This window comes from Delphinus delphis, chromosome 15 (assembly GCF_949987515.2).
Source record: "Delphinus delphis chromosome 15, mDelDel1.2, whole genome shotgun sequence".
NCBI lineage: Eukaryota > Metazoa > Chordata > Mammalia > Artiodactyla > Delphinidae > Delphinus > Delphinus delphis.
In genome coordinates, this window is record NC_082697.1 from 64,416,559 (window position 1) to 64,443,144 (window position 26,586).

A 26,586-nucleotide genomic window follows, 5' to 3' on the forward strand; every position below is an offset into this window, starting at 1 on the left:
TAATACCTGCTCTGGCAGCCCTAGCCAGGCCGCTAAGCAGCTTAGACCCAGATATATGACTCGCGGACTCGTGCCCATCTCAGGAGGTTTTGAGTACTGGTGAAAGGGGCCATTTATGTAGATTTTCTGCAATTTTTCCTTCCCTACCCATTAGGAATAAAGCCTTAGTTTGATAGAGGGGCGGGGGCGGCGGAGACGGTGTGGAAATCTGGGCATAGTTTCAGAACTTGTGAAAAATGCACCGACTTATAAAATTGGCTTATTTTCATGGGTTCTTTGGGGAAATTCTTTGTGGGGCACTTCACTTAAACTACGAGCTCCCCCTCCAAAAAGGGACTGGTTTTGACAGATCCTTTCTTACTAAGGTCATGCTAAGGAAAGATGTAAACTCTCTCATAAGAGTGGAATTTATTGCAATCTAAGAATTAGATGAACTATGTGAGAGAATTCTACATATTTCTCTCCAGGATTTCAAAATGCATTAACACTTTTCATTACTCAATACAAACAAAATAATGCCAATGTTAACCTGGTTAGATGTCTCTTTCAGGAAAACTTACCGTAGCTTTCAACTTCCAGCCTTTTACCCTTTTATAGTCATCTATATTATGCCATCGAGTTTATTTTAAAAGCATCCCTTAAATTACTACCGGGTTCATAAGATTTCAGGGAAGACATAAAGAAATGTGAGCCAACACATGCTGCTCCTAAGAAAACCAGGGGGACCGGAGCACTGTGAATTTCAAAAAAGGTGTGAAATTTGCCATGGAACTTTGAAAAGAAATAAAGCATCTGTTCAGGACAGTTCAGGGGGGTAAAAAAGAAGCCTTTGCAAGGAAAGGGGACTCTTCAATAAACTGCCAATTAAGGGAATGTTGGGGTAAAACAGGTTATGTAGGTAAAATGCAGCCAGTTGGACAGCCCGTTTTGGGAGATTTTAAAGTTGTGACCTCTGAGGAGCAGGCCCTCCGCTACCTATTCCAAAGGAAATCAAAAGGTCCCAGTCCGTCGGCAGCAACACAGTGAGTGCATATACGGAGTGCTGAGCGCGAGATCTCGCCACAGGCACAGCAACGCCCTCTTCCAAAGGACAGGGTGTGGGGTTATTAGACTTTAAAAACTGCCCCGTGTATTTTGGGAAATCAGTTTTTGCTACAGAATGTGCCTGGTTTTCACCCAAGTTCCCTATGTACAACTTCAGAAGAAAGACTTTTCAACACCAGCTTGTGAAATTGAGATAGGTGAAAAAAACCTGAAGAAATGGCTTTCAAATAGCATGGGTTCTCCATAGAGTATTTGTTACTCAAGGAACATTTGCCCAGAATGATTTGCAATTTAACAGCCTAGGATCACTTCTATAAGTTCCTTAACTAACCTTCCAATTGCCCTATTTAAAAAAAACAAAAACACCCACGCTTAGTGTAGCTTCCTTTGGAGCTTTCTTTTTTTTTTTTTTTTTTTGGTATTACAAAGGCAGGATGTGAACTTTTGAAATATATCAGGTGGCTAAACAGTTAACATAAATCCTGACATAATCTAGCAGCAACAAATGCAATCTGATTTCTAGATATTAAAACAAGCTGGACATTGTTTTCCTTCAGAGCTTTCATACACCAGGGATATACACGTCAATAGTATTCTACAGGAGTTTTTAAAGAAATACAAAATTAAGCTTAATAAATTGTGCCTTAATACTAAGAACTTTCCCACTGAAGTATAATTTCTACTGCTATTCAAAAATACTATTAGAACACTGAGTGTAAAATACATTTTTTAGAATCAAGTTTTTAAACTTTTGTAGGTATTAATAATTAGCTTTAAAAAAAAAATCTCCCCATATTCCAAAATTAAGTTTTCTGGAAACTACTTCAACAAATTCAGAGCTTAAATCCTACGTCTTTTAACACTTTATTTTTTGAAAAACAGGTATTTCATACAATCTTTGCCACGTTAATGCAAATATGCACAAAGTAGGCCATGTATTTTTGTTTTCCAAAAGTTGCATTATGAACACTTTCAGGAAGCTGGTGTGATTTATTCAACTTTTAACCTTAAATACAATCACAAAATTATAACCATCAGGAGGCATTACAACCTTTTGTACAGAGAATCCACTCTATTTATACAATGTTACTAGAACAAGGAAGATTCAGTTCAACTCAATTTGCTCTACATAATAAGGGTAAAGTAAATTAACAAGTGAAGTGTGATGTTGCCATTGACATCACAGGTGGAAATATAAGGAAAATTTAAACCAAAAAATAATTGACACAGGAACTTCAAACAGGAGCTGAAACTTGGGTCAAAAAAAACCACCAAAAAAAAGCTGCTTCGAAAGACATAAAAACATTCTGCAAGTCTGCATTTCAGAACAACATTCAATTCATTAAGTTTATCATCTTCAAAAGCCGAGCTAATTGTATGACACTTTTGCATTAGCACAACAGCTTCCCTAGTAAGCCCAAATTCCCATGGAAAGCAAGAGACTGAATGGTTCATGTTGTACAACTAACTCTTGAACCTATAAAGCTTCTCTCAATTGGAGTCCATTTGCCCTTTTGTAAATAAGAGATGGTGATACTCTTACCCAGGCATAAAAAAAAGCAGGAAAAGTGCAAATAAACCCTTCCGGGTTCCTAATACAGTGAATTTCCTTCCCCAGTGTTTGGAAAATTTATAATGCTAGTTCTTCCCCATAGAAGGAGTATTTCTAATACAACCCAAATAATGAAAAAATCTGTCACTTCTTTAAGTGACCCTTACCATTAACATAGTCTACCTCCTAGATTTAAGGGGAGGGGGAAAGTCCTAGCTCTAAATTACTGGCATTTTACAATCTCAAGATACAGAATGGAAGGTCATTGGTTTTCATATTTATCTGGTTTTATGTAAAACAAAGGTACTTAAATGTGCTAACAGAAAAGCGTTCACTGATTTTTGATGTATACGAACAGAAGCTAACAAGGCTAATTGTAGATGCTTTCTTTAATATGAAAAGAATTGGGAGAAAAGAAGAACCAGCTTCTTTGATTTTAGTACTGCCAAAACAAGTAAGCCCCCAGAGTAATCACAAATATGTGGAGGAAAATAGGCCAGGAAGACTTTTCAATTCAAAGTACTGCCTATATCACCCCAAATTTAAAAGGACCTAAGATTGCACATCAACTCTAATATTTGGCTGCACTTGCATTGCCCTGCTTGGAATTTTTTAATGGCTCTTTCCTTAAATTTCACACATCAGAACAACCACAGTTAAAAACAAAAACAATGCAGATAACATCAAACGCTGGACAATATAAAGAACACTACATACTAAGTTCAGGTAATAGAGGCAAGTGTTAAGGGCAGAAGTGATGGAAGTTCTTCTTTGTATTATAAACCCTCACCCTGAACCTGGGGTTTGGGCTCTAAGAAAGCAATTTAGGGAAGCAGATCAAGAGCTTGATTCTCAGTTCTCACACAGAAACCTCACACATCTCAAAAAACTCACAAGTGTCAGACACAAAAGAATCTTAATAACCATCTAGCAAACTATGTGAAGAATTCATGACCAGAAATAATGAAATACTGCAAGACACACCAAAGAAACAGTAAAAGAGAAACACAGACAGCACCATAAACTACTAAGCCTCCACAGCTTTACAGATAAATCAACTAAAACTCAGGCAATTCTAGAAAATTAAAGACAGCAAAACACTTAAGATAAACTTCAATTTCCAAGGGTCATAAGTTATTCTGTACCCCCTGAATCTTAGAGAGGGAAAAAGAGAGAGAGAGAGCATAAGAGAGACAGGGGAAGGGGGTGGGGCGGGAGGGAGAGAGAGCAAGAGGAAGGGGAAGGGAAGGGAGAGGGTGAGAGAGAAGGAGGGAGAGAAAGAGAGAGGCAGACCCCTGGTTTTCCACAGGTATTTCTGTATCGTCAAAAATGCATGACTTCATAACCACAGCACTCTGAACTTTACATTATTTTACAAGATAATCACCAAAATATATCCCTGTCTTCTCAAACTGCTGTATCACCAAGGCCTTTGTACCTCTGATTAAATCTGACTGTTGAGTTCTCTTACAACAGGTCAAAATAAGGCTACTTGCCAAATGACTTCCCAGAAGAAGCCAAACTGTACAGACTGGGAGTCTTGTTGTCCAGAGTGCAGTGAAGAGCAAGCTTTGAAGTCCCCAGTTATTCCTATCTGCCCTACAACCAAACATGTATATGCCACACTATTCTCTGAGGGACCATTTTAAAGTAAAAGTGATGGACAATTTAGCAGAGACGCATGTTTTTTATGTAAAGCTGTTTTGTTTTCGCTAGGATAAGGTGCCAGGTACCTCTGAAGCCTGAAATTCACAGGCAATAAAATTAATCTATTTCATTTATCTTCTTTACCAAAGAAGAAGCAATTTCTGAATACTACCTATAGGGACAAACTAGTGTGAACTTGTTTTATCACTGTGATAAAAGTTTTTCCTGTGACAAAGAATGTTGTTGAAAGACTGTTTAATCTTGAGAGAGAGTAGAGGTAATCAAGTGATGAGTGCAATAGCCTCTAGGAAATAAAGCAGTGTGCAAAACACAAATATGGCATTATTATTCCAGATAGGTTGTTTTGATTGTGAAAATAAGGTTCAAGATGAATGAAGAAAATAAAATCTGATGCACTAGGTTCCTTAACTTGCTATTAGACACATGGGGGTATTCAAAGATACCACCTTTCTTGTAATACCTGTCAAAGTATTCGAAGAGCACTGATACTGAAATGCATTCTCCCATGAGTATTTAAAGATTATATATTAACGTGGCAATGAGGATACAGGAAAGGCCAGAGCTATGTGGAATTTTTCCTTAATACCTTTCAAGTTTGTGAAGACTGGCAACTAGAAAGTGATCACAGTGCTAATCTCTAAAATGCAGGAAAAATGTACTCAATCCAGATTTTAATCATGTTCTACTTTGTGTTGATACGTGACTTTAGGAATCCTATTCTAGTCTGGATTTTTATTTTGGATCAACAATTGAGCTTACACAGTCAGTACTGAAATGCAATGCTAAATTTAAGGAAACCTTGATCATAAATTCACTACTGAACAGGAAACTTAAAATTGTGGAAAAAGTAAAGTACTTCACACACTAATAACTGAACTTAATAAAAGATGTTGGTGGTTCGCACTTTTGCTGATGTTTCATGTATATGTCCTAAAATGCCAGGTAAACTAAAGCACTTTTAATTTACACCTTGTAAATTGTAAATTAAAAGTACCAAATGAGAAAACTGAATTAAAAAAACATTTCACTCTACCTCCACCAGAACATCACTTTATTGTTAATCTGTCATCAACAATGTAAAACTCTAATAGGTACTCTATCCTGGTTTTTAAAAAGGTAAAAGATTACATTGGATTAGCTACTTTCTATGAAAGAAACTACAGCAATCACAGAAGAGGGAAAATTTGAATGACCTCCCAAAAATGTACACTATAAGCGAAGGGGAGTGTACATTAAATCAAATGTCTGTTAGATTCATTACCTGTGAATGCACAGTGACAATTCTGGAAACTGTACATGATAGAATCACAGAAATGACTTAAATAATCAGAATTACATTTTGTATGTGATCACCAGACCTTTAAACCATCCTTGCATTTTCCACGTTACTGGTGGTTTTGGAAAAATTTCTGTTTATCACTCCAAATGTAAGTTGTTAACAGCATTGAGATGGAAGAATATGAAGTATAAGGACTGAAATAAAAGTGAATGTGAAAGATGGCTAATCTACTAGATCAAGTAAAGGGGGATGGGCAGATGGTGGGGGCTGGGGAGGAGGAGGATGGGGTGGGTTTTTTCCCTTCATTTCAGAAGTTCTTCCAACGTAGTGTTATCTGTTACATAGCTCTCCTTCTTCAGTCCATTTCTGAAATTCATATCGCATAGCCTTTTTGTACTTACTGGTCAACCCAACCAGTACTGTTGCCAAGCAACAAGTGTTATGCAAGAATCTGAATGCATCAAATCTTCCTTGGCTGTGTCGCGGCCCCAGTTTTCTCTGTTTCTGAGCGGGGTTTGATTTTTCCTGGATTGTACACACAGGGTCAGGTGGAATGGAGTTCCAAATCACTCTGTGCTCCGCGGCATCCCGATTTCTTTCTGCAGCTAACCTCCTGACACGTTTGCAGCTGTTCTGTGGCAGAAAGACAATCTCCGTGTTCAGGCGGTGAGCTTTCTTTCTTTCACCCTTGACCCTGGGGTTGCAGGCCATGGTGTTGGGCGTATCCCTGAGTGCAGCTGTCCTGCAGGATTCACTTCCTAGCGCACCGAGATTTCCTAGGTTTCCTCAGAATAAGCCCCCAGTTGCATCACCACCGACTGTGGTGTGGCTTTGGATGCCTGAGGCTGAGTTGATTCTGGTGGATGTCTGACCTCGCTTAACCAGACTCATCTACTGTCTTGCCATTCATACCCAGGCTGTCCAACCTTCATACAGCTGAGCCAAGTTATCTAGATTAGTTGCTTCCTTAATGACATAGTCAACCTGTAAAAATAGGCAGGATAGAATTAAAGCCATTTAAAACTTGAAAGAACATGGCTCATATATGAGTTATATGAACTGTTTAGGAGTAAGTTCCCAAATTAATTACCCAAAGATGTGTAGTTGTCATGGTGGGAAGAGAAGTTAAGTAATCTGAGCTTCCTTCATAATTCCATAACTTACAAATGTGTGTCTTGGGAAAGTCACAATCCCCTTTAAGCCTTATGAATCCTTAGATGAAGAGAGAGCACCACTGACCCCACAGGTGCCCTTGGGATTAAACATATGAATTCACTGGGCAAATGCTTAGGTGCATTAAAAAGTGCCCAGCAGATAGATTCTGAAACAGATTGGTACTCAGCAAATATCTATTGATTCTTCTTTTTTTTTGGGGGGGGGGCACACTGTGCGGCATGTGGGATCTTAGTTCCCCAACCAGGGATCCAACCCACGCCCCCTGCAGTGGAAGCACAGAGCCTTAACCACTGGACTGCCAGGGAAGTCCCCATATCTGTTGATTCTGACTCAGCTAAATTTTCTTTTATAGTAAGAGATATAATCGTTATCTCTATCCAGAGCACCCATCAGGGTCCAATTATATCGTAAATGCTCAATATAAGGCTGCTCAATTGTAACCTACACCAAAAGTTGTATGCAAAGAACTCTATACTTACCCCACTCCTGTGAGCCCCTTAACTTTTTCATATAAAATTTAATAACTATCAGAATAAAAAGCACAATAGCCAAGCAACCTTTAAAAAGATGGACAGAGACCTAAGATGCACAGTCATGAAAGCACACAGCCCATTAACCTACCAAAAAGTTTCTGAAGTAAGGATACCCCCGGACCCAGAACACCGTCCATGGTTTTTGACAAACTTGACAAACTCTCTCTAAAGAATGAGTCTTAAACAAGAAGAGCTTAAGCTTAGATCCTATACAGAGATGTAACAGTGTTTTTTTAAAAAAAAAAAAAAAAAAAAAAAAAAACTTTCCTTGTTGATGTTAAATTTGAATTGTGGATGCCAAACCATTAAAAAAATAGGACATTCACAAGTCTCAAATTTTTACCCCACAGAAGAAAAGGCATATGTGTAATGGAGAATTCAGGAGAACACTACCCTTGACCAAGTGATCTAACTTAACAACAAAGATAGCACAAACACACACATGCCCCCGATGTAAGATTCTAAGAACACATCATTGGCGAAGTATTCTTGCGAAAAATGTTGATTCTGAATCTAATTATGAAGAAAATGTCAGACAAATACGAACTGAGACACATTCTGCAAACCAAGTAGTCTGGACACATCAAAAATATAAGTGTCATAAAAGAAAAGAAAGAAAAGGCTCAGGAACTGTTCTAGACATTAAAGGAGATTACAAGTAGAACAAGTATATGAAATTCAAGATAAGCCTTGACTAAATCTTGTATGGGTTGGGGTGGGGTTGGGTTGGTGGTTAAGGAGAGGCAGGCTAAGTAATAAAGGACATTTGAAGAATTGGAGAAATCTGAATATGGACTCAATGTTGGATAGAAGTCAATGGTTAACATCAATGTTAAGTTTCCTGAGTTGATAATTACATAATTATATCATAGCTATATATTATTAAAATGTTTTGGTTAGGAGACAAAGTATTTAGGCATGAAGTGTTAGAATGTCTGCAACTAACTCTCAAATGTGGTTCTGAAAAACTGTGTGTATGAACACACATACACAGAAAGGTAAAGCGAACGTTAAGAAAGCATCAACAATTGGTCTACCAATTCTAGGTAAAGAATATATGAGCATTCCTATATTTCTATAGGTTTGAAACTTTTCAAAATAAACAGCTATGGGGAAAAGAATTCATTCCTGAATTTATATATACAATTTTAGAAACACTAATGATAAAATTTCAGAGTAATAACTTCAGACAAACTGACACCCAAGAACACTTTATAGATACTACTATTTATATATACTATGACACCCAAAATGTCATCCTTATTTCATTCAAAACCTTCACACAGCCCTCTCTAAAATGCAAATTAACGGTCTTCTGTTGGAGGACAGGGGGTCAAGCCACACCCCAAATTTTTGTTAAAAGAGAACTGGGAAGAAAGGAAAGTGCTAATAGGGTAGAGTCAGAGTCAAATGCTGAATATCTGATAATCCTAGAACTGTGTCACTCAAAATCTTTTGAAGCCAATAAAATCAATTTAAGTTCCTTATTTCTTGATATATCACCAAAGGATAGGGGTGAGGGGATCTTTAAACCTATACTGTTTCAGCAGCATTAAAATGTGTAGCTCAAGTTTAAAAATGGTCACCTGTTCAGCAACTGACATCCTCCTATTCGGATCAACATCTCGGCCCTCTAACTTGGCTTTCACTCTCTTCCACACGCTCACTGCATATGAGTTTCTCTCCTGCACAGCTGTGAAGCAATGGAAACGTGTAAGTCAAACCACCACTTAGTATTAATATTTAAGGTATCCTTATTCTGACTAATTACCTTTTCCAGTTTTAGGGTCTCTGACAGCCTTTTTAGGACTACAGGCAACACTCTTGCCAGTTCCTGGAACAGTGCTTGGTGGAGTATCTGCTGATGTAGCTAGATTTTTCTGAACCAGCTTTCTAGCATTCTGTGACATGACATCAGGCTGAGTCTTCTGGCCAGTGTTGCTCCGGACTGCTATAGAGAAAGAGTTGGTAGCTCAATTTACATGTACACAGGAAATGAAGGAGCAGGGCAGTGCTCTCTCAGTCATCAACTACAAATGGACAGCCCTGATACTAGATATGATTTTACAACCTTAAAGTCCTTATCCCTTAAAATAAAAACTCTCCTCCTAAAAATATAGCCTAAACAGCTAGATATTCAGATATAAATTTGTACAACGATGCTCACGAGTTTGTTGTGGCATTAAAAAACTACAAATATCTTAACTGTCCAACAATTAATACGGTAAAGTCATAGAATGGCACATTAAATCTTGCCATTAAGTCATTTTTTTGATTACTTAATGATAGGGAAATTATCTATTTAATAGTAAGTGGGAAAAGGCAACAAAAGTTGCATTCACAGAATGATCCAACTTGTATATGTGTGTGCATGCATATAGGGAATTCAACAAATACATAGTGGTTTTACCTCTAATTGGAATGGAACTATAGATTTTCCTATAATTATTTTTCTGTATTTTCCTAACAGAATATATTTTATAATCATAAAATAAATTATTTAGAGAGTATCTGAACACACGGTATTTTTACTCTCTAACAATAAGTACTTTTAAAATTAAGCCAGAATTTGTTCAGTTTGAGATATGACAAGAGTTTATGGAAACCCTTTATTTTAAATAATTAATTTTTTAAAATTGCAGTATAGTTATTTATAATGTTGTGTTAGTTTCTGTTGTACAGCAAAGTGAATCAGTTATACATATACATATATCCACTCTTTTTTAGATTCTATTCCCATATAGGTCATTACGGAGTACTGAGTAGAGTTCCCTGTGCTATACAGTAGGTCCCCATTAGTTATCTATTTTGTATATAGCATTATGTATATGTCAGTCCCAATCTCCCAGTTTATCCCTCCTCCCGCTCTCCCCCTTTCTACATTTGTGACTCAATTTGCTTTGTAAATAGGTTCATTAAGGAAACCCTTTAAAAAGGTGATGACTAGAAACATATTAGACACTCATTAAACATCTTAGCATCTATGTGTAGATTATTAACAGGTCAAGATTCAGGTTCTTCTGAAGTAGGGGAGTCTTACCTGCAGCAAAGGATGGCTGGTAAGTAGCAGATGACGTTGGACTCGAACATTCATTTGTTGCATCGGTGACTAAGGGTGATGCAAAACTCACTAAATTATTATAGACACTGAAATATAAAATAAAATGGCTCATTTATGATATGCTTTAGCAAATAGCTACTTATAAATATGAACAAAACTGAAAAAAAATTAAATGAATTACATAAACAAACTTACTCTACCAGATGTTTTGCTTATATTTTAAATTCAGGCCAGAAGGCATTCTTACCTCTGACTTTGTGTTTTCAGTTCTTTCAAGGTGGGAGTTATTTCCTGGAGCATTTCAACATGTTCTTGACTTCGAACCTGACCCATAGCTTGGACTAACGTAAACAGCACTGTCTGAATGTTGTCTTGCCATGATTTATATTCACCCAAGAACTGCCTAACACTGTTCTCATAGGGAACATCTTCACCATCTGCCAGAGCAGCTTCTTCATCCTAGAATCAGTATGTTAATGATCAAGAAAAATGGTATTTGCTTCAGTAATTACTCTTAAAACCATCACCTTTTGGATAACAGGTAATACGTGTTTTTCAAATACCAATGTGTTTATAATATGCTTATTACAATTTAACTCCTTTTCCACAGGAATCTTGTTTCCAGCACAAATAAAAACTCCAATGAAAAACAAATCCAGGGGTGGGAGGGAGGGAGACGCAAGAGGGAAGAGATATGGGAACATATGTATATGTATAACCGATTCACTTTGTTATAAAGCAGAAACTAACACACCATTGTCAAGCAATTATACCCCAATAAAGATGTTAAAAAACAAACAAAAAAACAAACAAAAAAAAACAAATCCAGGGAATGCCTTGGCAGTCCAGTGGTTAGGACTACACACTTCCACTGCAGGGGGCATGGGTTCGATCCCTAGTGGAGATCCTGCAAGCCACGTGATGTGGGGAAAAAAAAAAAAAAAAAATCCAAAAAGGAAATGATTTACTGTTTTGTGATGATGAAGTAACGCAGCCTTTTCTGGGGATTCAGTTTCCTTACTATCTAGATTCTGTACTAGAGGGAAGATATTTCATTTATTTTGGAAGCAAGCTATACAAGTTTGGGTAGGGAGGTGCAAGAGAGGTTAGAGATCTAAATACTCTGTGAGACTAGGTTCAAGTTTCAGCTCTACTATAAATTATATGACTTTGGATAAATCAATTTCTCTAAGCCCCGGTTTCTCTGTGAACAAAATCAGAATACTACTTATACTTACTACCTGCTTAAAAAAAAATAGTTGATGAAAACACAAATTAACTCAGTGACAAACAAACTGGAAATATGACCTGAGAGAAATTAGGGTTTTTTCTCATAAATAAAACTGTTTGTAATTTTATAAAAGGGGGGAGTAATTATGTGTCAATGGTATTAGTCTTACCTTGGCCATTGCTTTCAGGAGATGTTTGACATCTCCAAGCTGCCGGTTATGACCAGTGAGCACAGTCTTTATATTATCAACCAAATTCTGAATTGTTTCACAGACCGTTTCTATCTGTTGCTCTTTCTCTGTCTGAATTGCTCTCTGAGTAGACATATCCTGGGTCAGTTGTTTGTGTGCTGACAAAAGCCATTCAGAGCTGCCAATAGGATGTTCAAGACTCGTGTCCTAAATAGAATAAGCATTTGTTTGATTTTAAGTATCAGCCAGAATAATATAAGGTTCTTTTCTTCATCATCATCTCAAAAGACATTCATAACTCAAGCCGCAACACAAAGAACCTCAGTTGCTGAGTCATGAATTAATTACCTACAAAACACTACTTGACAATAATAAACAATCTATAAAATACAGACTAAGATTTTTACCTTTTCTGCATAATCATACAGGGCATAAATGTTTAAAGTTTAAAACCTAAGAAAACCTAAGAAACCTAAGGAATAACAAAGATGATCCATATCCGGGAAACTAAACCCACTGTAAATCACTCTTTCTCACTGTTGTGGCCTCTCCCGTTGCGGAGCACAGGCTCCGGATGCGCAGGCTCAGTGGCCATGGCTCACGGGCCCAGCCACTCCGCAGCATGTGGGATCTTTCCAGACCAGGGCAAGAACCCGTGTCCCCTGCATCGGCAGGCGGACTCTCAACCACTGCGCCACCAGGGAAGCCCTAAATCACTCTTTAAAATGAAACCAGAGTCTCGTAATACATAGTCTAAAGCCTTCCCACAAAGTAGAAATGCCGAATTTATCAACCTGATAATCCAGCATTCATCTTCCACTAGCCCTCTGTCTGCTACCCTACTTTCAGAGCATCTGAGTCATTTGCTACACACTGTCTTTCTCCTCCCCTCCGAACCTCCACAGTACTTCCAGTTGTAACTCTGAGAGTTCTTTTCACTTTTTCATTCACTGTATTATTTGTGTAAATAAGTTCCTTGGGGGCTAAAAGCAAGATTTAATCATCACGGTACCCCCTCATAACATCTCATATACAGTACATGCTCAATAAATGTAAAGTAGTGAGTGAATGTATTAAATTGATTTTGAGGGCATATAGTTGGTCTTATTTTAATCACCCGATCTCTTCACTCCCACCAAGATTCAAGACTTACCACTCTCTGTAATAAACGAAGCTCTAACTCAGAGACCGAACTGTTAAACTGTGATGCAAATGAACACATTTGCTGACACCGTTTGATTAGTTCAAATAATGAGGCATCCAGGTTTAAGGCTTCTGCAGTTCTAGTACGTAAACTTTCAAAATGAATGATATTGCTGCAGAGGAAAGTGACCTGTGAAGACGAAAAAGAAGAGTGGAACCACCACAATGAAGAAAAAATTTGCAATTAATGAAAACAAAAAAATATTACCTATTGATTTCCAGAATTCAGGACCAGGTCCTGAAAATGTATGAATGTATGACTCTTGTGGGAAACAGACCTACTCCTTATAAAAGCTAAATAAATGAACATTTTTTGGTTGATGCTGTTAAGACTGAGAAGGCCAAAAGCACCTAAGGAGAATCAGGTAAATATTATCTTCTGCACGATTGTTTTTTAACTGAAATTTTACTCCATACTAAAACTGTTATGATATTCAGCTGCAATTTGTTCGTGCTGTGTCTGAATTCCAACCTGAAATGTTCCCCTTCTGCTTCTACTCCTGCCTAACTTTACCATAAAGATCAGAAAACACTAACTGGATATTTGACAATATTAAGCACATCTTTTAAGGTACAACAATAGTATTGTGACTGTGTTCCTAAATAGTTCTCTCTTTTTTTAAAAAAATAAATTTATTTATTTTTGGCTGCGTTGGGTCTTCGTTGCTGAGTATGGCCTTTCTCTAGCTGCGGTGAGCGGGGGCTACTCTTCGTTGTGGTGTGCAAGCTTCTCATTGCAGTGGCTTCTCTTGTTGTGGAGCATGGGCTGGTTCTACGTGTGCAGGCTCAGTAGTTGTGGCTCACAGGCTCTAGAGCACAGGCTCAGCAGTTATGGCACATGGACTTAGTTGCTCCGCAGCATGTGGGATCTTCCCGGACCAGGGCTCAAACCCGTGTCCCCCGCACTGGCAGGCAGATTCTTAACCACTGCACCACCAGGGAAGTCCCAATAGTTCTCATTTTTATACTTATTGAAATACTTACAGATAAAATGATATAATATTTGGGATTTCCTTAAATATGGGATGTGAAGGAGGAGTAGGAAGTATAGAGGAAATAAAGTAGGGCTTAAGTTGATAATTATTAAATTTTGGTAATGGGTATATGGGATATGGGAATCATATTAGTCCAATTTTGCACCTGATTAAAAAGTACATAGTAGTTTTTGTTTGTTTGTTTTTTGCTCCCAATCACAACAAAGTTAATCCACAACCTCTGGCAGTACACAAGGTCCTAAGACATTTTATTGCCATGTGGAAAAAATAACATTCAAATCTTTATAGTTGCATATAAGGAAAATCTTAGATAAATATGGAATTAAACTCTTTATTTTCCAAGAGGCTGGATCCACCTTATATTTAACTGCGAGGTAATAAGAGTCTAGGGAAATAACTGGCTGTGAGCTCAGCCTAAGGATGCCCCATCTTTCTCCCCCAAGGCCTATCAGTCCTTCTTCCCAGTGCTGTAAACTAGAGAGTGGCTCTCAAGCTACTCCTAATTATCCCACATGTAACTTCCAATCAATTATATAATCCTGTAACAGAAAACAAAATGGCGCACATGAGTGCCTATACCTGACTTGCTCTTTGGCTCTCTTTAAGGACAAGATTTCTTCTTTCAGCTATTGTTGCTTCAAAATCTTGTAGTACAGGTGTCAGTGCAGGGTTGGCACCACCTGCCCACTTGAGTCGCTGTTCAATACTTGCTTCAAGTGCTGCCAGTTTCTCCTATAAAAGCCAGCAGAATCTCAGTGAAAACGACACTCTTCACTTCCTGTCTGTTGAGCATTTTATATAAATACAAGAGATTCAAAAGAAGTAGGATGGGGCATAAGTAAATTAGAAAACATCTTTAACAAACTGTCACCTTTTGGAATTAATCTTGATTTCACGTTGAATATTTAAGGCTAAACACGTTTTGGATAGGTAAGGATTGGCTTTCAGTTTATTGTCTTAAAATTTGCAGAAAGAAGTTTCATTTTCATTTTTAAATAAAATAGTCCTTAAAACAAAACACCTGCTACACCAAATTCCCACTGCACTATATGTGCTATCTACAAGAAAATCCATTTATACTTTTGATTGTGAAAGATGAAAATCAGATTCCCACAAATGCAAAAATTTACGAATAATGGTAAAAATACAGCCAGGTTATCATGACGAGGAAGATTCTATATAACGAAGTTGCTTCATTATTTATTCAACGTTTTGAGCGGAGGAATTCACATTCATAGTCTCTCTCTTGCTCTCGCTCTCGCTCTCCCCTCCCTCCCCTATTTCTTTCTCTCACACATATACACCTCTAAAATCAGAAAGGGCATGAGTTCATTCTCCTAAATTGAAAACTAGGACTAACATGCTGTAGAGAAAAGGTATTTCAATCTTCAAAGAAGTGAGCTCCAGAAAAATTTTATTAAAAAAATTTTAATTATTATAAAAGTGATTATACTTGATTTTATACTAGTATTAATCTATAAAAAGAACAGAAACATGTCAGTTACTACTGAGTGTACGAGATATAGGAATATTCACTATAGAGAGATATATAAAGCCATCATCAAACCAGTTTTTCTTATTTAAAAAAGGAAAGCGAGATTAAATATTTTGCTGAAATGACCAAAAAATAGTCAATAAAAATGGTTTGGAAAAATGTTCTGCTGCCTTTGACATCACAAAATTCCATTAAGTAACTGCACAATAGAAGTAAAGAAATGCCTAAGCTTCTTGGATATTAATAATAAGCCAAATATAACTGCTTTGTATACATTTCAGAAAATAAATTTGGTATTCGAGTTTTTCCCATTACCAAGGTCCCCTTAATGTATAAAAGCATGGTAATATCAAATTCATTAAAAACTTGGAATATTTAGTATATCTCTATTCTTGGTTCAAAATATACTGCTAAGATTCAGTTACTTCGGAGGGTAAGAAAAAAAGATATAAATTAAAAATAAAAGTGAAAAGGTATTATGTTCCTGTGGCTTAGAAGCCAAGGACAGACTGAACAACAGAGCACTAACACTTCACCACAGTGGAGGTCATTTCTAAAAGTAAGATGTACCAGAAGGAGGATCTGACAAAACACACCTGAACTGTTGCAATTGAAGTTTCAATCTGGCTCAGAGTATGGAGTTTCTTTTTCATGCTGGTTAAGATGGCAGAACGAGGGGGAGGAGTGACCGACATGGCTTGTGGTCTGTTGATAAGGAGATCTTCATGCTGCCACTGTTCAAAGAAAAAGAAATGTAATAAAATAAGCAGGAAAAAGGCCTTTAGATAAACAAGGGAGGGGAGGTGTGATTTAGGACTGGGGGAAGAGGGAAAAAACCCAGCTGCAGCAAGGTGGGGTGAGCAGGGAAGAATAACAGAAACACAATAAAAGAATCAACCAGGTGGAAAATTTCCTGAGGTAGAGAATGGCTGATAAATTTCTGGGATCACTGATATGCAACATTTAAATAGTAATTCTGAAGATGTTTCCTAGTCTAAGTAAAAATCTGCTGCACAATCCCCCTAAAATATAATCTCCAGTTAAGAAGTTGGAATAGGCAAGGTAGGGGAAGAGTTCCCCAGCACGGAGTTTACAAGTAACTGAAAGAAGCAATGGCAGCAGTCACAGAAGAAAGAATTCTCCAGAGAACCTACAAGCGACAGAAAGGCATAGGTAACTACTGACAGAGGATCAAGCCATCCTGTATGCTGTAAGGTGGCCCCAGAAGGCCCAAGGGGCATTTGGGTTAAAATTTAAAAGTTACATTGTGCTTACAGCTTAAAATGTGTTCAGATGAACAAAACTGGAAGGATTTTGATAATGTTTTCCATATAGTTGTCAATTTTTTAAGGGAATAAACTCTAAAATGTATTAAACAATAAAACTTTTCAACATTTTATATATATATATATATGTATTTTTAAATAAATTTATTCATTTATTTAATTTTTGGCTGCATTGGGTCTTCGCTGCTGCACGCGGACTTTCTCTAGTTGCAGTGAGCGAGGGCTACTCTTTGTCGCGGGGCGCAGGCTTCTCATTGTCGTGGCTTCTCTTGTTGCGGAGCACAGGCTCTAGGCACGCGGGCTTCAGTAGTTGTGGCACACAGGCTTCAGTAGTTGTGGCTCGCGGGCTCTCGAGCGCAGGCTCAGTAGTTGTGGCGCACGGGCTTAGCTGCTCCGCGGCATGTGGGATCTGCCCGGACCAGGGCTCGAATCCGTGTCCCCTGCATTGGCAGGCGGATTCTTAACTACTGCACCACCAGGCAAGCCCCTCAACATTATATTTTTTAGAAGTAAAATAAATACCAAAAAATCCCAATGTGCTAGAAGAACTGTTAATATATAATAAATGCAACTTCAGAATTTGAATAAATTACTTTTCTTATGAGGTAAGAACACAGCTAATGATAAAACTGCAAACAGAAGGAAATACACTGGTTCCATGCCCCACCAATTCCACTCTTGGGAAGTAGCTTCAATATAAATGAAGTTATTAACTGGTTTGTAACACTGCCAAATATAACTGCTTTATATACATTTCAGAAAACAAATTTGGTTACACAAAGTAACCAGTGTTTGTGCCAAAACAGATCCCAGGATAATGTAGTCCCCCAATATTACTCCATGAGTTACAACTTGTCTGAAGCTACTGACAATATTGAAGCCTATATTTGAAATAAAGAAAGAAGAAAAATAGCTATAATTTATACTGTGCTTAGTGTCTTACACAAATCATTTTTTTTTTTTTTTTTTTTTGCGATACGCGGGCCTCTCACCGCTGCAGCCTCTCCGGTTGCGGAGCACAGGCTCCGGACGCGCAGGCTCAGCGGCCATGGCTCACGGGCCCAGCCGCTCCGCGGCATGTGGGATCCTCCCGGACCGGGGCACGCACCCGTGTCCCCTGCATCGGCAGGCGGACTCGCAACCACTGCGCCACCAGGGAAGCCCCACAAATCATCATTTTTAACCTGCACAGTCATCAACATTTTAGAGAGATACTGTCCCCATTCTACAAGTAAGGAAATCAGACCTTAAGGGAAGTTAAACTTAAGTTCATATACCTGAATCCAAATCCATCTCACTCCCCCAAAGCCTGTCATACTGCCTCTAAACAACCAAGGACAAAAACAGGCTTCTAAAAAACAGTTCCCAAGTGATGACCAATGTATGCACAGAGCTTAGAGAATCAGGGAAACAGAAGTCACTTTAGAAATAATTATGTTAGACAGTACAGAAGGCATATCCACCTAACGAACACATTCAACTGTTAGAAATTACATTTACAAGTAATACTTAATGAAAACATGAACCATACAACTCTGATGGAAACTAATTCAAAGGACACAAAGCATGAACACAAAATGATCTCAACTACGTAAAAGAGAAACAAGGAATAATTGGAAAGACAGCACCGGAATGCTAATGTATTTCGGTGTTTGCTCTGGGCTGGCACAATTCAGGAAGTTTAAAATTTTCTCTTCTTTATACTGTTCTGTATTAATTCCCGCAGTTTTTCAAATTCCTACATTGAGGAAAAACCCCTTTATAAAGAGAAATACTAACTTGAAACATGGCGATATGCAACTGAACGCGCTGTAGGCTTGTCTTACAGGAGGAGATACTCGTCTCCAGCCTGCGCACCAAGTCGTGCTTCTTCCAGGCAGTGTCGTAGGAGCTCGCCAGCACAGTCGCCCTGTTCATGACCAGCTGAGAGAACTTCCCGATCTGGATGTTGTGCTCCACTGCTTTTTTACACAGATCATCAACTGAAACTTTGCTTTCAGCACCAAAATCCTTTGCCTCCACTTGAGCAATAATGTCTACCCCTAGAGCACTGATGAAGCTGCACAGCGTGAGGCCCAAGGCTTGGTTCGGGAGTCCAATCAGGAGCTGCCGCACAAAGTCAGCTGTGAATGCTTTTATCGGTTTAGCCATCTGGTCTTCACTGAAACAAGAGTTTCTAAAAAGGGTTTTCACATTGACAATCTGTACAGGCCCATTTACAGTATTCTGATCTTCAAGTGAACTTGATCCTAAAAAAGGAAATTTTTCTTTCAGTATTTCATGCAACACTAAAATAAGGTAATAATGCTGCTTATTTAAAAACTTGAAGATTGCATTAACTTAGTATTTTAATTTAATTTACAATTAAATTAAGCCTACTCTATCCTGTCCCCCTCCAAAGTACTACACAACTAAACCCAGCTTGTTTAAGAGTGAAATATTACCTGACAAAGTTTTAGAAAAGGTACCACAGAGCCTGAAGAACTCCTTAATTGTCTGTAGTCGTTTTAGAAAGAAAATCTCTTCAAGCACCTGTCGGTGATTATCATCATCAAAAAAATTGACTTGGGTGCTCCTGGCTTCCCTTATAATGTCAATCTTTCGCCAAGCTATAGGAATTTCCATCTTATTTAGCTATGTAAATGAAAGAAAAGCAAGTTCACTTCTCCACTCTTCACACACTGAACAACTACTTTCCTACATTTGCATTATTCATAAAGCCATGTCAATATTTACCTTTTCAACTAATAAGCCAAAAGCAGTCTCAACTTGGGCAAACATGCCATCAAATGCTACCAAAAGCATCTGGCCAGCTGACATTTTTGGTGTTTCATCAACTGAACCATTTCTTGGTTGGATTAATTCACCATATTGAGCATGAAGTATTCTAGAGGAAAAGAAAGGGGAGTTAAAACCCTCGCTGAAGAGTATTAAATTTGGGGGAAAATGTAAGATCAACAAGTCTTACAGCTAGTGTATGGAGTCTAGGGGAAAAGTCTCTGTATGAAGGAAGGAGTGTTATTAGCCATCATTAATGTGAGTAAATTTTATGCAAATTTGAACTATGACATTTTAAAAAGAACTATATAAAGTATTACAGTCTCACTTTATACACAGAATGTAAAATAATATAAAATGACAATTTTTTTTTTAAATGTCGAGAATCACACAGTTCTAAAGCCGGTGGACCTAGCAAAAGTTGTCAAGTATGTTCACACTACTGTCACATGGCAGAGCCAGCTACAGACAGTAAATGGAAATACCTATCATTTTTGGCATGCTGAGTTTCGAATAATGCATAGCTCGAAGGTAGGTCTTCAGAAATGTGCCTTTCACATTATCATTAAATTAAGAACTTACGTAGTGTTTATGTATCCAAGCACTATTCTAAACATTTTATATAAAAAAGCAAAAATACAATTCCCAGTACCTATGACTACTATCAGTAAAACTAATGTTAACTAGATTTTCAACTTTATCACACACACATAAATAGCTAAAAAACTATCAGGAATTATTAAGAGAATTTAAAATTTAGGTTACCCGAGAAATTTCTAATGGAAAAAGAGCTGCGTGATGGTATAAAGTTTTACTTGAGATTACCAAAAAGTTTCTCTAATACAAGATACACACAGGCTGTAACAGAATCAAACACGAAGTCTGTAACCCAATGCATACATGGAAGGAAACATTCCTCCATTTGACAGGAAAGGGAATCTAGATTAGATATTAAGGGAAAATAAGGGCTGAAATTTTGTGAGGAAGAAAAGTGTATAGATTTAGCATCTAAGTTTTAAAATAATGTTAGAAATTTTATGATAAAGCTCTTGTGCAAATAATCTAAATCACTATTTGGCTGGCATTTATGTTTATGCTATACTGATTACAGTTACTTTTTAAATTTTATGGTAAAACAACTACAAAGAAACAAGAAAATAGGAAAATTTTTAATGCAACATAAAAGAAAACATTAAGGAGCTGTTACCTTTTTTGGTGAAATAAGACTCCATAAATTAAGAAAAATAAGTTTACATTTTAGATATATACTTCCTGCAGTTTAAGAATGAAAAGGTATTTGCTTCAAAATAACTGGAGCAGTACAATTTAAATAAGATTAAACAGGTGCAAGAAAGAGAGAGAGAGATTAACCAGGTACAGATAATTACTGAAGTTGGTAAAATGGAGGTTCATTACTATTCTACTTTCTTGTATCTTGGAAATTTTCCCACGGGAGGAAGTATGGTGGGTCAATTCATTTCTACTCTCTCAATTATACCTTCTGAAGGGAACTGGACATCAGAATGCCAAAGAAAGAGGCCTTGAGTCACGAAGCACAAAGGGTAGGGCTTAGCTTTGGGTACAGTGCATGGCTGGAGAAACTGCCCAACCTCTACAGGTTCCAAAGTCAAATTGTTACCCTAGATTTAAGAGTCAAGAAATACAATGTTCAATACCTAAAACAAACTTATAAAACTTAAGCTAACTTAAAAGTGTTCATCTGAAATGAGGTGTATACTCCACTAGCTAACTAAACTGGCTCAGATGCTTCCATGGAGTTCCAAGGGCTGGCTTAAAAAGTACCACACTCTACTTTGTGTGTGTGCACATGTATGGTGAAACTACAGCCCTAAAAGAATACATATATGTACGTGATAAAACCACACACACACGCGCACACACACACACACACGAGTGCATGTGTAACTGGTGAAATCTGAGTAAGCTCTGTGGACTGTACCGATGTCAATTTCACGGTGTTGCTACTGTACCATAGGTATGCAAGACGTTACACTGAAGGAGGAATGAGGGGTACACAAGACCTCCCTGCACACTTTTTTTTTTAAACACAACTGCCTATGAGTCTGTAATTATTTCCAAATAAAAGGGTTTTTTGTTTTTTGTTTGTTTGTTTTGGCCCTGCCTCAAGGCTCACAGGGTCTTAGCTCCCAACCAGGGATTGAACCCGTGCCCTCAGCGCACAGTACTAACCACTGGATCACCAGGGAATTCCCCCAAATAAAAGGTTTTTTGTTTAAAGACATTACTTATAAATGCTTATATATATATATATATATATATCTGCTCTGAAAATTAAAAGTAAGCTTACAGTAAAATAAGAACTCAAAACTTTTATCTGGCTACCCATCTCTTTCACAAGAAAAGAGAACACAGCTTAGCATTCACTTGCCTGGCGACATCGATGTAATGAGCATGTGTTTCTTCCTCAAGTCCCATAGCTGCATTTCTTAAATAGGCTTGAAGAGATTCAACTAGAGTCTGCAGAGGAACACCATCAGTTGTCTGCTCAATAAGACTGTCCAGTTCATGAAGCATACTTTCTAATGTGTATTCTCCTTTCATTAAACATCTCAGTGCTTCTGGAAATATGATTTGCCGGAAATTTGAATTTAATTCCTATAAATATGTGAGAAACATATTTTAATGCTTTCTGAGTTTAGAGAAAGCAGCATTAAAAGGGAGGAAGTCAAATCACTTTTCGGACCCAGAGATGAGAAACACAACGTTCAATACCGAAAACAAACTTCTAAAATTTAAGCTAATTTAGAAGTACTCACCTGAAGTGAGGTGTATACACCATTAGCTAAGTGAACTGCCTCAGATGCTTCCATGGGGTTAGGAATGTCTAAGTCTTGTGGCACTAGGTGACACTGCTTCAGTAACTGAACAAGGCATGTGACATTTCCACTCATACTGCAGAGCTCCTCCAAGAACCAGGCTCCATCCCGAGAAGTCAGATCAACCAGCTGCTCTCCAGCACTCGAAGCTGCACCTTCCATCATTAGGTTACGTCTAAAAAATGAGATAAATATTTGTACAGTGAAACTGACTTAGCTAAACACACATAAATGGGATATTCAAAATCTGAAAGGAAATAAAGCAGTCTTACACCGAGCAAGACTAATGAAAGAAAAAGGATATCTTAAGTTTGGGATCAAACAAAAGACACATGAACTCTCCATAAGCATCAATGTTCGCAAGACAATGAAATGGTCTCACTATGTGGTCAGCTAACTCACCTTGTGAGGGTACAAAGGGCAGAAATAATAACACTTGCTAGACTCAAAGATCCTTCCTCTCCGTTCTCGTGAAGGAAAACTTTGATACAACGTTCAATTTCTTTCAACTGATCTTCACAAACAGGTACAGTGACAGCTTCCTGTTTCAAGCGTTCCACCTGTCTAATAAGACGGCTGTTTATGTCTGTTGCGTACCGCTGCAGGGTCATCTCAGTGGCAGTGATGAACTGACACACGGTTGGGGGTGGCTGGGGCGCATACTGCACTTCATATCTGTAAACAGAGAAAGAGGTGCTTGTAAAAAAAAGTTCACGCCTTACAAAATACGAAAAAAGACAATATGGAATACTGCATTTGATCTTCAAACCTTGAAGAGTAGAAATCATTATTTCCATTTTACAGAAAAGGTCTCGAAAGCGAAAGTAGCTTCCTAAGATAACTTGTTAGTGAGCGATAGAATCAATATTTGAATTCAGCTCTCTTTACCCTGATCCAACCATGCTTACACTGGGATACATTTTAATCAATTAGGAAAAACACACTGTCTTTTAAAGGAAAACATGAGCTCAAACCCTCTTAAAACCAAGAGAAAAGTGACTCCATTTAAATTCCATCTATCAACCATTTCTTTCAGAAAAATAGAATACTATGCAATTAAAAACATGAACACAACTTTGCTTCCAGTCCCAATGAGAAGTAAAGAAAATGGAAAGTGATCAAACTTACTTCCTGTAGAGATCCTGACAGCGCTCTACTGTGGTGTTACAGATGAGCTCTTCCATCCAGGTTTTCCATTGCTCAATTCGATGCTTCTGAAATATAGCCTTCGGATACTGCAGAGCTACGGTTGCATAGTGGTGCAGCTGCTCCAGACAGCCTCGCAGCACCGAGCGCCTCTGCTGCAGGAGGGTACCGACTTCCCCCTCCAGCTGCTCACACTGGCTGATCAAGTGGGCCTGGCCAGCATTCTGCAGAAAGGCTGTTGCTGGCACATAGCTTGGAGGACCTTTGGGTAAAAGATAATCATTGATTACAATGAAACCATTTCAAATCAGCAGTTACTGAAAGGGAGTACAAACCAGAACTCCACACACGAACACAACAACAACAAAACCCACATGCTCACATGTATATCTAAAATAAGTCAGCCCATACCAAGGTCCATTTGTGTGCTTATCTCCTGAAGCAAACTTGCCAGCTGTGTTGCTTCTAAATTATTGAATGCAGCCTGATAATGTGTTATCCACTGTTCAAATTCATTCAGCTTCACCTGGATTGCTTCCTGAACAGCTCTTTGCTGAGTCTGTAGTTGAGTGTGTTCAGAATACCTAATGGAAGGAAAAATTTTTGATTGCTCTTCTTTCTTCTGTGTACTTTCATTACCCTGAAAGTACATTTTGCTTATACTTGGACTGCCTGGTAAGCTCCTTTTAATCTTGAGGGCACTGCTCAAATGTCCTTTCCTTCTCTGTTTTTTCCTGACCCTACAGAGTTCCCTAACTACACTCAACATTTTAAATAAAATTCTACCACATTTGCCAGGGTTACGAGTTATTTGAAGTATGGAAGACTGAGACTTAATAGGTCTCCGTAATCTCAGCGTCTCCGGCAGTGTTTGGCACTTATACATTTAACCACCCTTCACTGAGCTGGGCAGCAGCTCTGTGCAAGGTTCATTCACTTAGATCACTTTTAGTTTAATGCTCAAAAAAACTCAGCCAAGCAGACAAGATCCACTGCACAAATGAATAAGGATTCAGATACAAACCGCAGAGAGAAAACCAAACCCCAGGTTTTCTGAATCCAAGTTCAGTGTTCTAACCACCATGTCCACCATCTCCCATAGTTACTCAAACATGTAAATTAAATATAATAAAGCAGAAAATTTAAGTGAATTCTGCTTTATTAACACTTTGAAAATGCAGTCCTTGGGAGAGCTTTATTTATCTGAGTTGCTGCAATAATTCTAATTCAAGTTGACAATGTTTACACAAAAATATGAAAATTATCCTTAATGGCATATCTTTAGAAATAAGAGTTCAACACTTGTTTTAAACCTGTGTTGCAGAGTATGAGAAGGATGATCCACTCCTTCAGCTCCTTCTAGAAATTCTATTTCTTCCAACAGTTTGCCCTGCAGTTTTTCCACATCTGTTAGTTGCTCTTGCAAGCTCAGGTATTCATCTAAACTGCTGTCCAGCTTGGGAAGTACAACCAGCATCTCGTCCCTATTCTTAAACCAGTTCACCTGTAAAAAGACATTATTAAGAAGATTCTTATATAGGGCTGACTATGAGATATGATGATGTCTGTCAGAAGGATCATGTTAGAAGGACATTCTGCACATGTTACTCTACTTAAATCTCAACAAAGCCGGGGTGTGTGTGTGTGATGGCATCACCCATATTTTTACAAAGATAACTAATGTGGTCAATTCAAACAGCCATAAAATGAAGACTCAATTCCACAATAACACGCAGTTACCACCATGCCACACAAAACAAGATTAGCATCACTGGCTACCACGATATTAAAATCAAGAAGGAGGGAGGCTATCCAAGTAAAGAACACTTAAAACCGTCATTGGTAAACACTTTTCAGTCTATTAAGAAAGGTATAATTTTTTCAAATCATTAACCCACCTCCCATGTGTGAGGGTGACTGTGTGTCTTTGCATGGGAGCATTTCTTAGTGAAAGATCACAGCAAACTGTGTCTTACTTCGCTGCCATTTCAGTATTATACACTACAGTCGTACAAAACCAATTTTTAGAAAAAGTTTCACTCTTGGACTTCCCTGGGGATGCAGTGGTTAAGAATCCACCTGCCAATGCAGGGGACACGGGTTTGAGCCCTGGTCCAGGAAGACCCCACATGCCACGGAGCAACTAAGCCCGTCTGCCACAACTACTGAGCCTGCGCTCTAGAGCCCGCGAGCCACAACTACTGAGCCCATGTGCCTAGAGCCCATGCTCTGCAACAAGAGAAGCCACCGCAATGAGAAGCCCGCGCACCGCAACGAAGAGTAGCCCTGCTCGCCGCAACTAGAGAAAGCCCGTGCACAGCAACAAAGACCCAATGCAGCCAAAAATAAATTAATTAATTTTTTAAAAAAAAGAAAAAGTTTCACTCAACTTTTTTATGGACATGTTAACTTTTTTTTTTTTGGCCATGCCACACAACTTGTGGGATCTTAGTTCCCCGACCAGGGCTGGAACCTAGGCCCCAGCAGTGAAAGCGCCGAGTCCTAACCACTGCACTGCCACGGAATTCCCTGGACATGTTAACTATTTTTTTTTTTTGGTTCCATCAAGTCTTAGTTGTGGCAGGCAGGCTCCTTAGTTGTGGCATGCATGTGGGATCTAGTTCCCGGACCAGGGGTCAAACCTGGGCCCCCTGCATTGGGAGGGCGGAGCCTTAACCACTGTGCCACCAGGGAAGTCCTGGACACGTTAACTATTAACCAAAAGATGACGATGACTTATTATCATTGGCCTCACCTTAATTTCAGCTACTCTTGAAGAAAAAAGGCTGCGAGTGATCTCTCGTTCCATCTCTCTCTTGCTCTGCTTGCTCTCGGCCTGCTGGCCCCCTCCACCATAGACAGCACCTGCAAACCCGGCCTCACCCCCAGCTGTCCAGTCCACCAGGGGGTCATACACAAAGGCCTCTAGCAGTGTCAGCAGAGTCTCTCTGCCACGCCGCATAATGTGTAGAACCTGTTTTCAGAAGACTTTTAATTAAGTTTTGCCACAAGTTTCCTCATTAAAATGTAGTTTTTCATTCCAAAGGATTTGTTGATTTAAACAGGTACACTAAGAGGTGTAAGAGAAAAA

General features: G+C 38.4%; 1 protein-coding gene across 4 annotated transcripts in view; it reads right to left on the bottom strand.

Moving 5' to 3' along the window:
- Positions 1 to 1,889: 1,889 nt before the first annotated feature.
- SMG1 (SMG1 nonsense mediated mRNA decay associated PI3K related kinase) overlaps positions 1,890 to 26,586 on the bottom strand; it is a 97,657-nt gene continuing 72,960 nt past the window's right edge. For 3 of the 4 annotated variants that reach the window (XM_060031819.1, XM_060031820.1, XM_060031821.1), the window contains 19 exons: positions 26,251 to 26,469; positions 24,809 to 24,999; positions 23,907 to 24,079; positions 23,478 to 23,757; positions 22,752 to 23,024; positions 22,290 to 22,524; positions 21,902 to 22,128; positions 19,450 to 19,600; positions 19,158 to 19,347; positions 18,493 to 18,962; positions 16,024 to 16,161; positions 14,512 to 14,664; positions 12,888 to 13,067; positions 11,714 to 11,941; positions 10,561 to 10,772; positions 10,293 to 10,399; positions 9,024 to 9,203; positions 8,839 to 8,945; positions 1,890 to 6,527 (listed from right to left, as the gene is read on the bottom strand). In XM_060031819.1, the coding sequence (XP_059887802.1) occupies positions 6,450 to 6,527; positions 8,839 to 8,945; positions 9,024 to 9,203; positions 10,293 to 10,399; positions 10,561 to 10,772; positions 11,714 to 11,941; positions 12,888 to 13,067; positions 14,512 to 14,664; positions 16,024 to 16,161; positions 18,493 to 18,962; positions 19,158 to 19,347; positions 19,450 to 19,600; positions 21,902 to 22,128; positions 22,290 to 22,524; positions 22,752 to 23,024; positions 23,478 to 23,757; positions 23,907 to 24,079; positions 24,809 to 24,999; positions 26,251 to 26,469 (3,792 nt within the window). In that variant the 3' untranslated portion in view covers positions 1,890 to 6,449. Of the gene's footprint in view, positions 6,528 to 8,838; positions 8,946 to 9,023; positions 9,204 to 10,292; positions 10,400 to 10,560; positions 10,773 to 11,713; positions 11,942 to 12,887; positions 13,068 to 14,511; positions 14,665 to 16,023; positions 16,162 to 18,492; positions 18,963 to 19,157; positions 19,348 to 19,449; positions 19,601 to 20,989; positions 22,129 to 22,289; positions 22,525 to 22,751; positions 23,025 to 23,477; positions 23,758 to 23,906; positions 24,080 to 24,808; positions 25,000 to 26,250; positions 26,470 to 26,586 lie in introns of those variants that run through there. The other variant, XR_009522140.1, reaches the window with a different exon arrangement.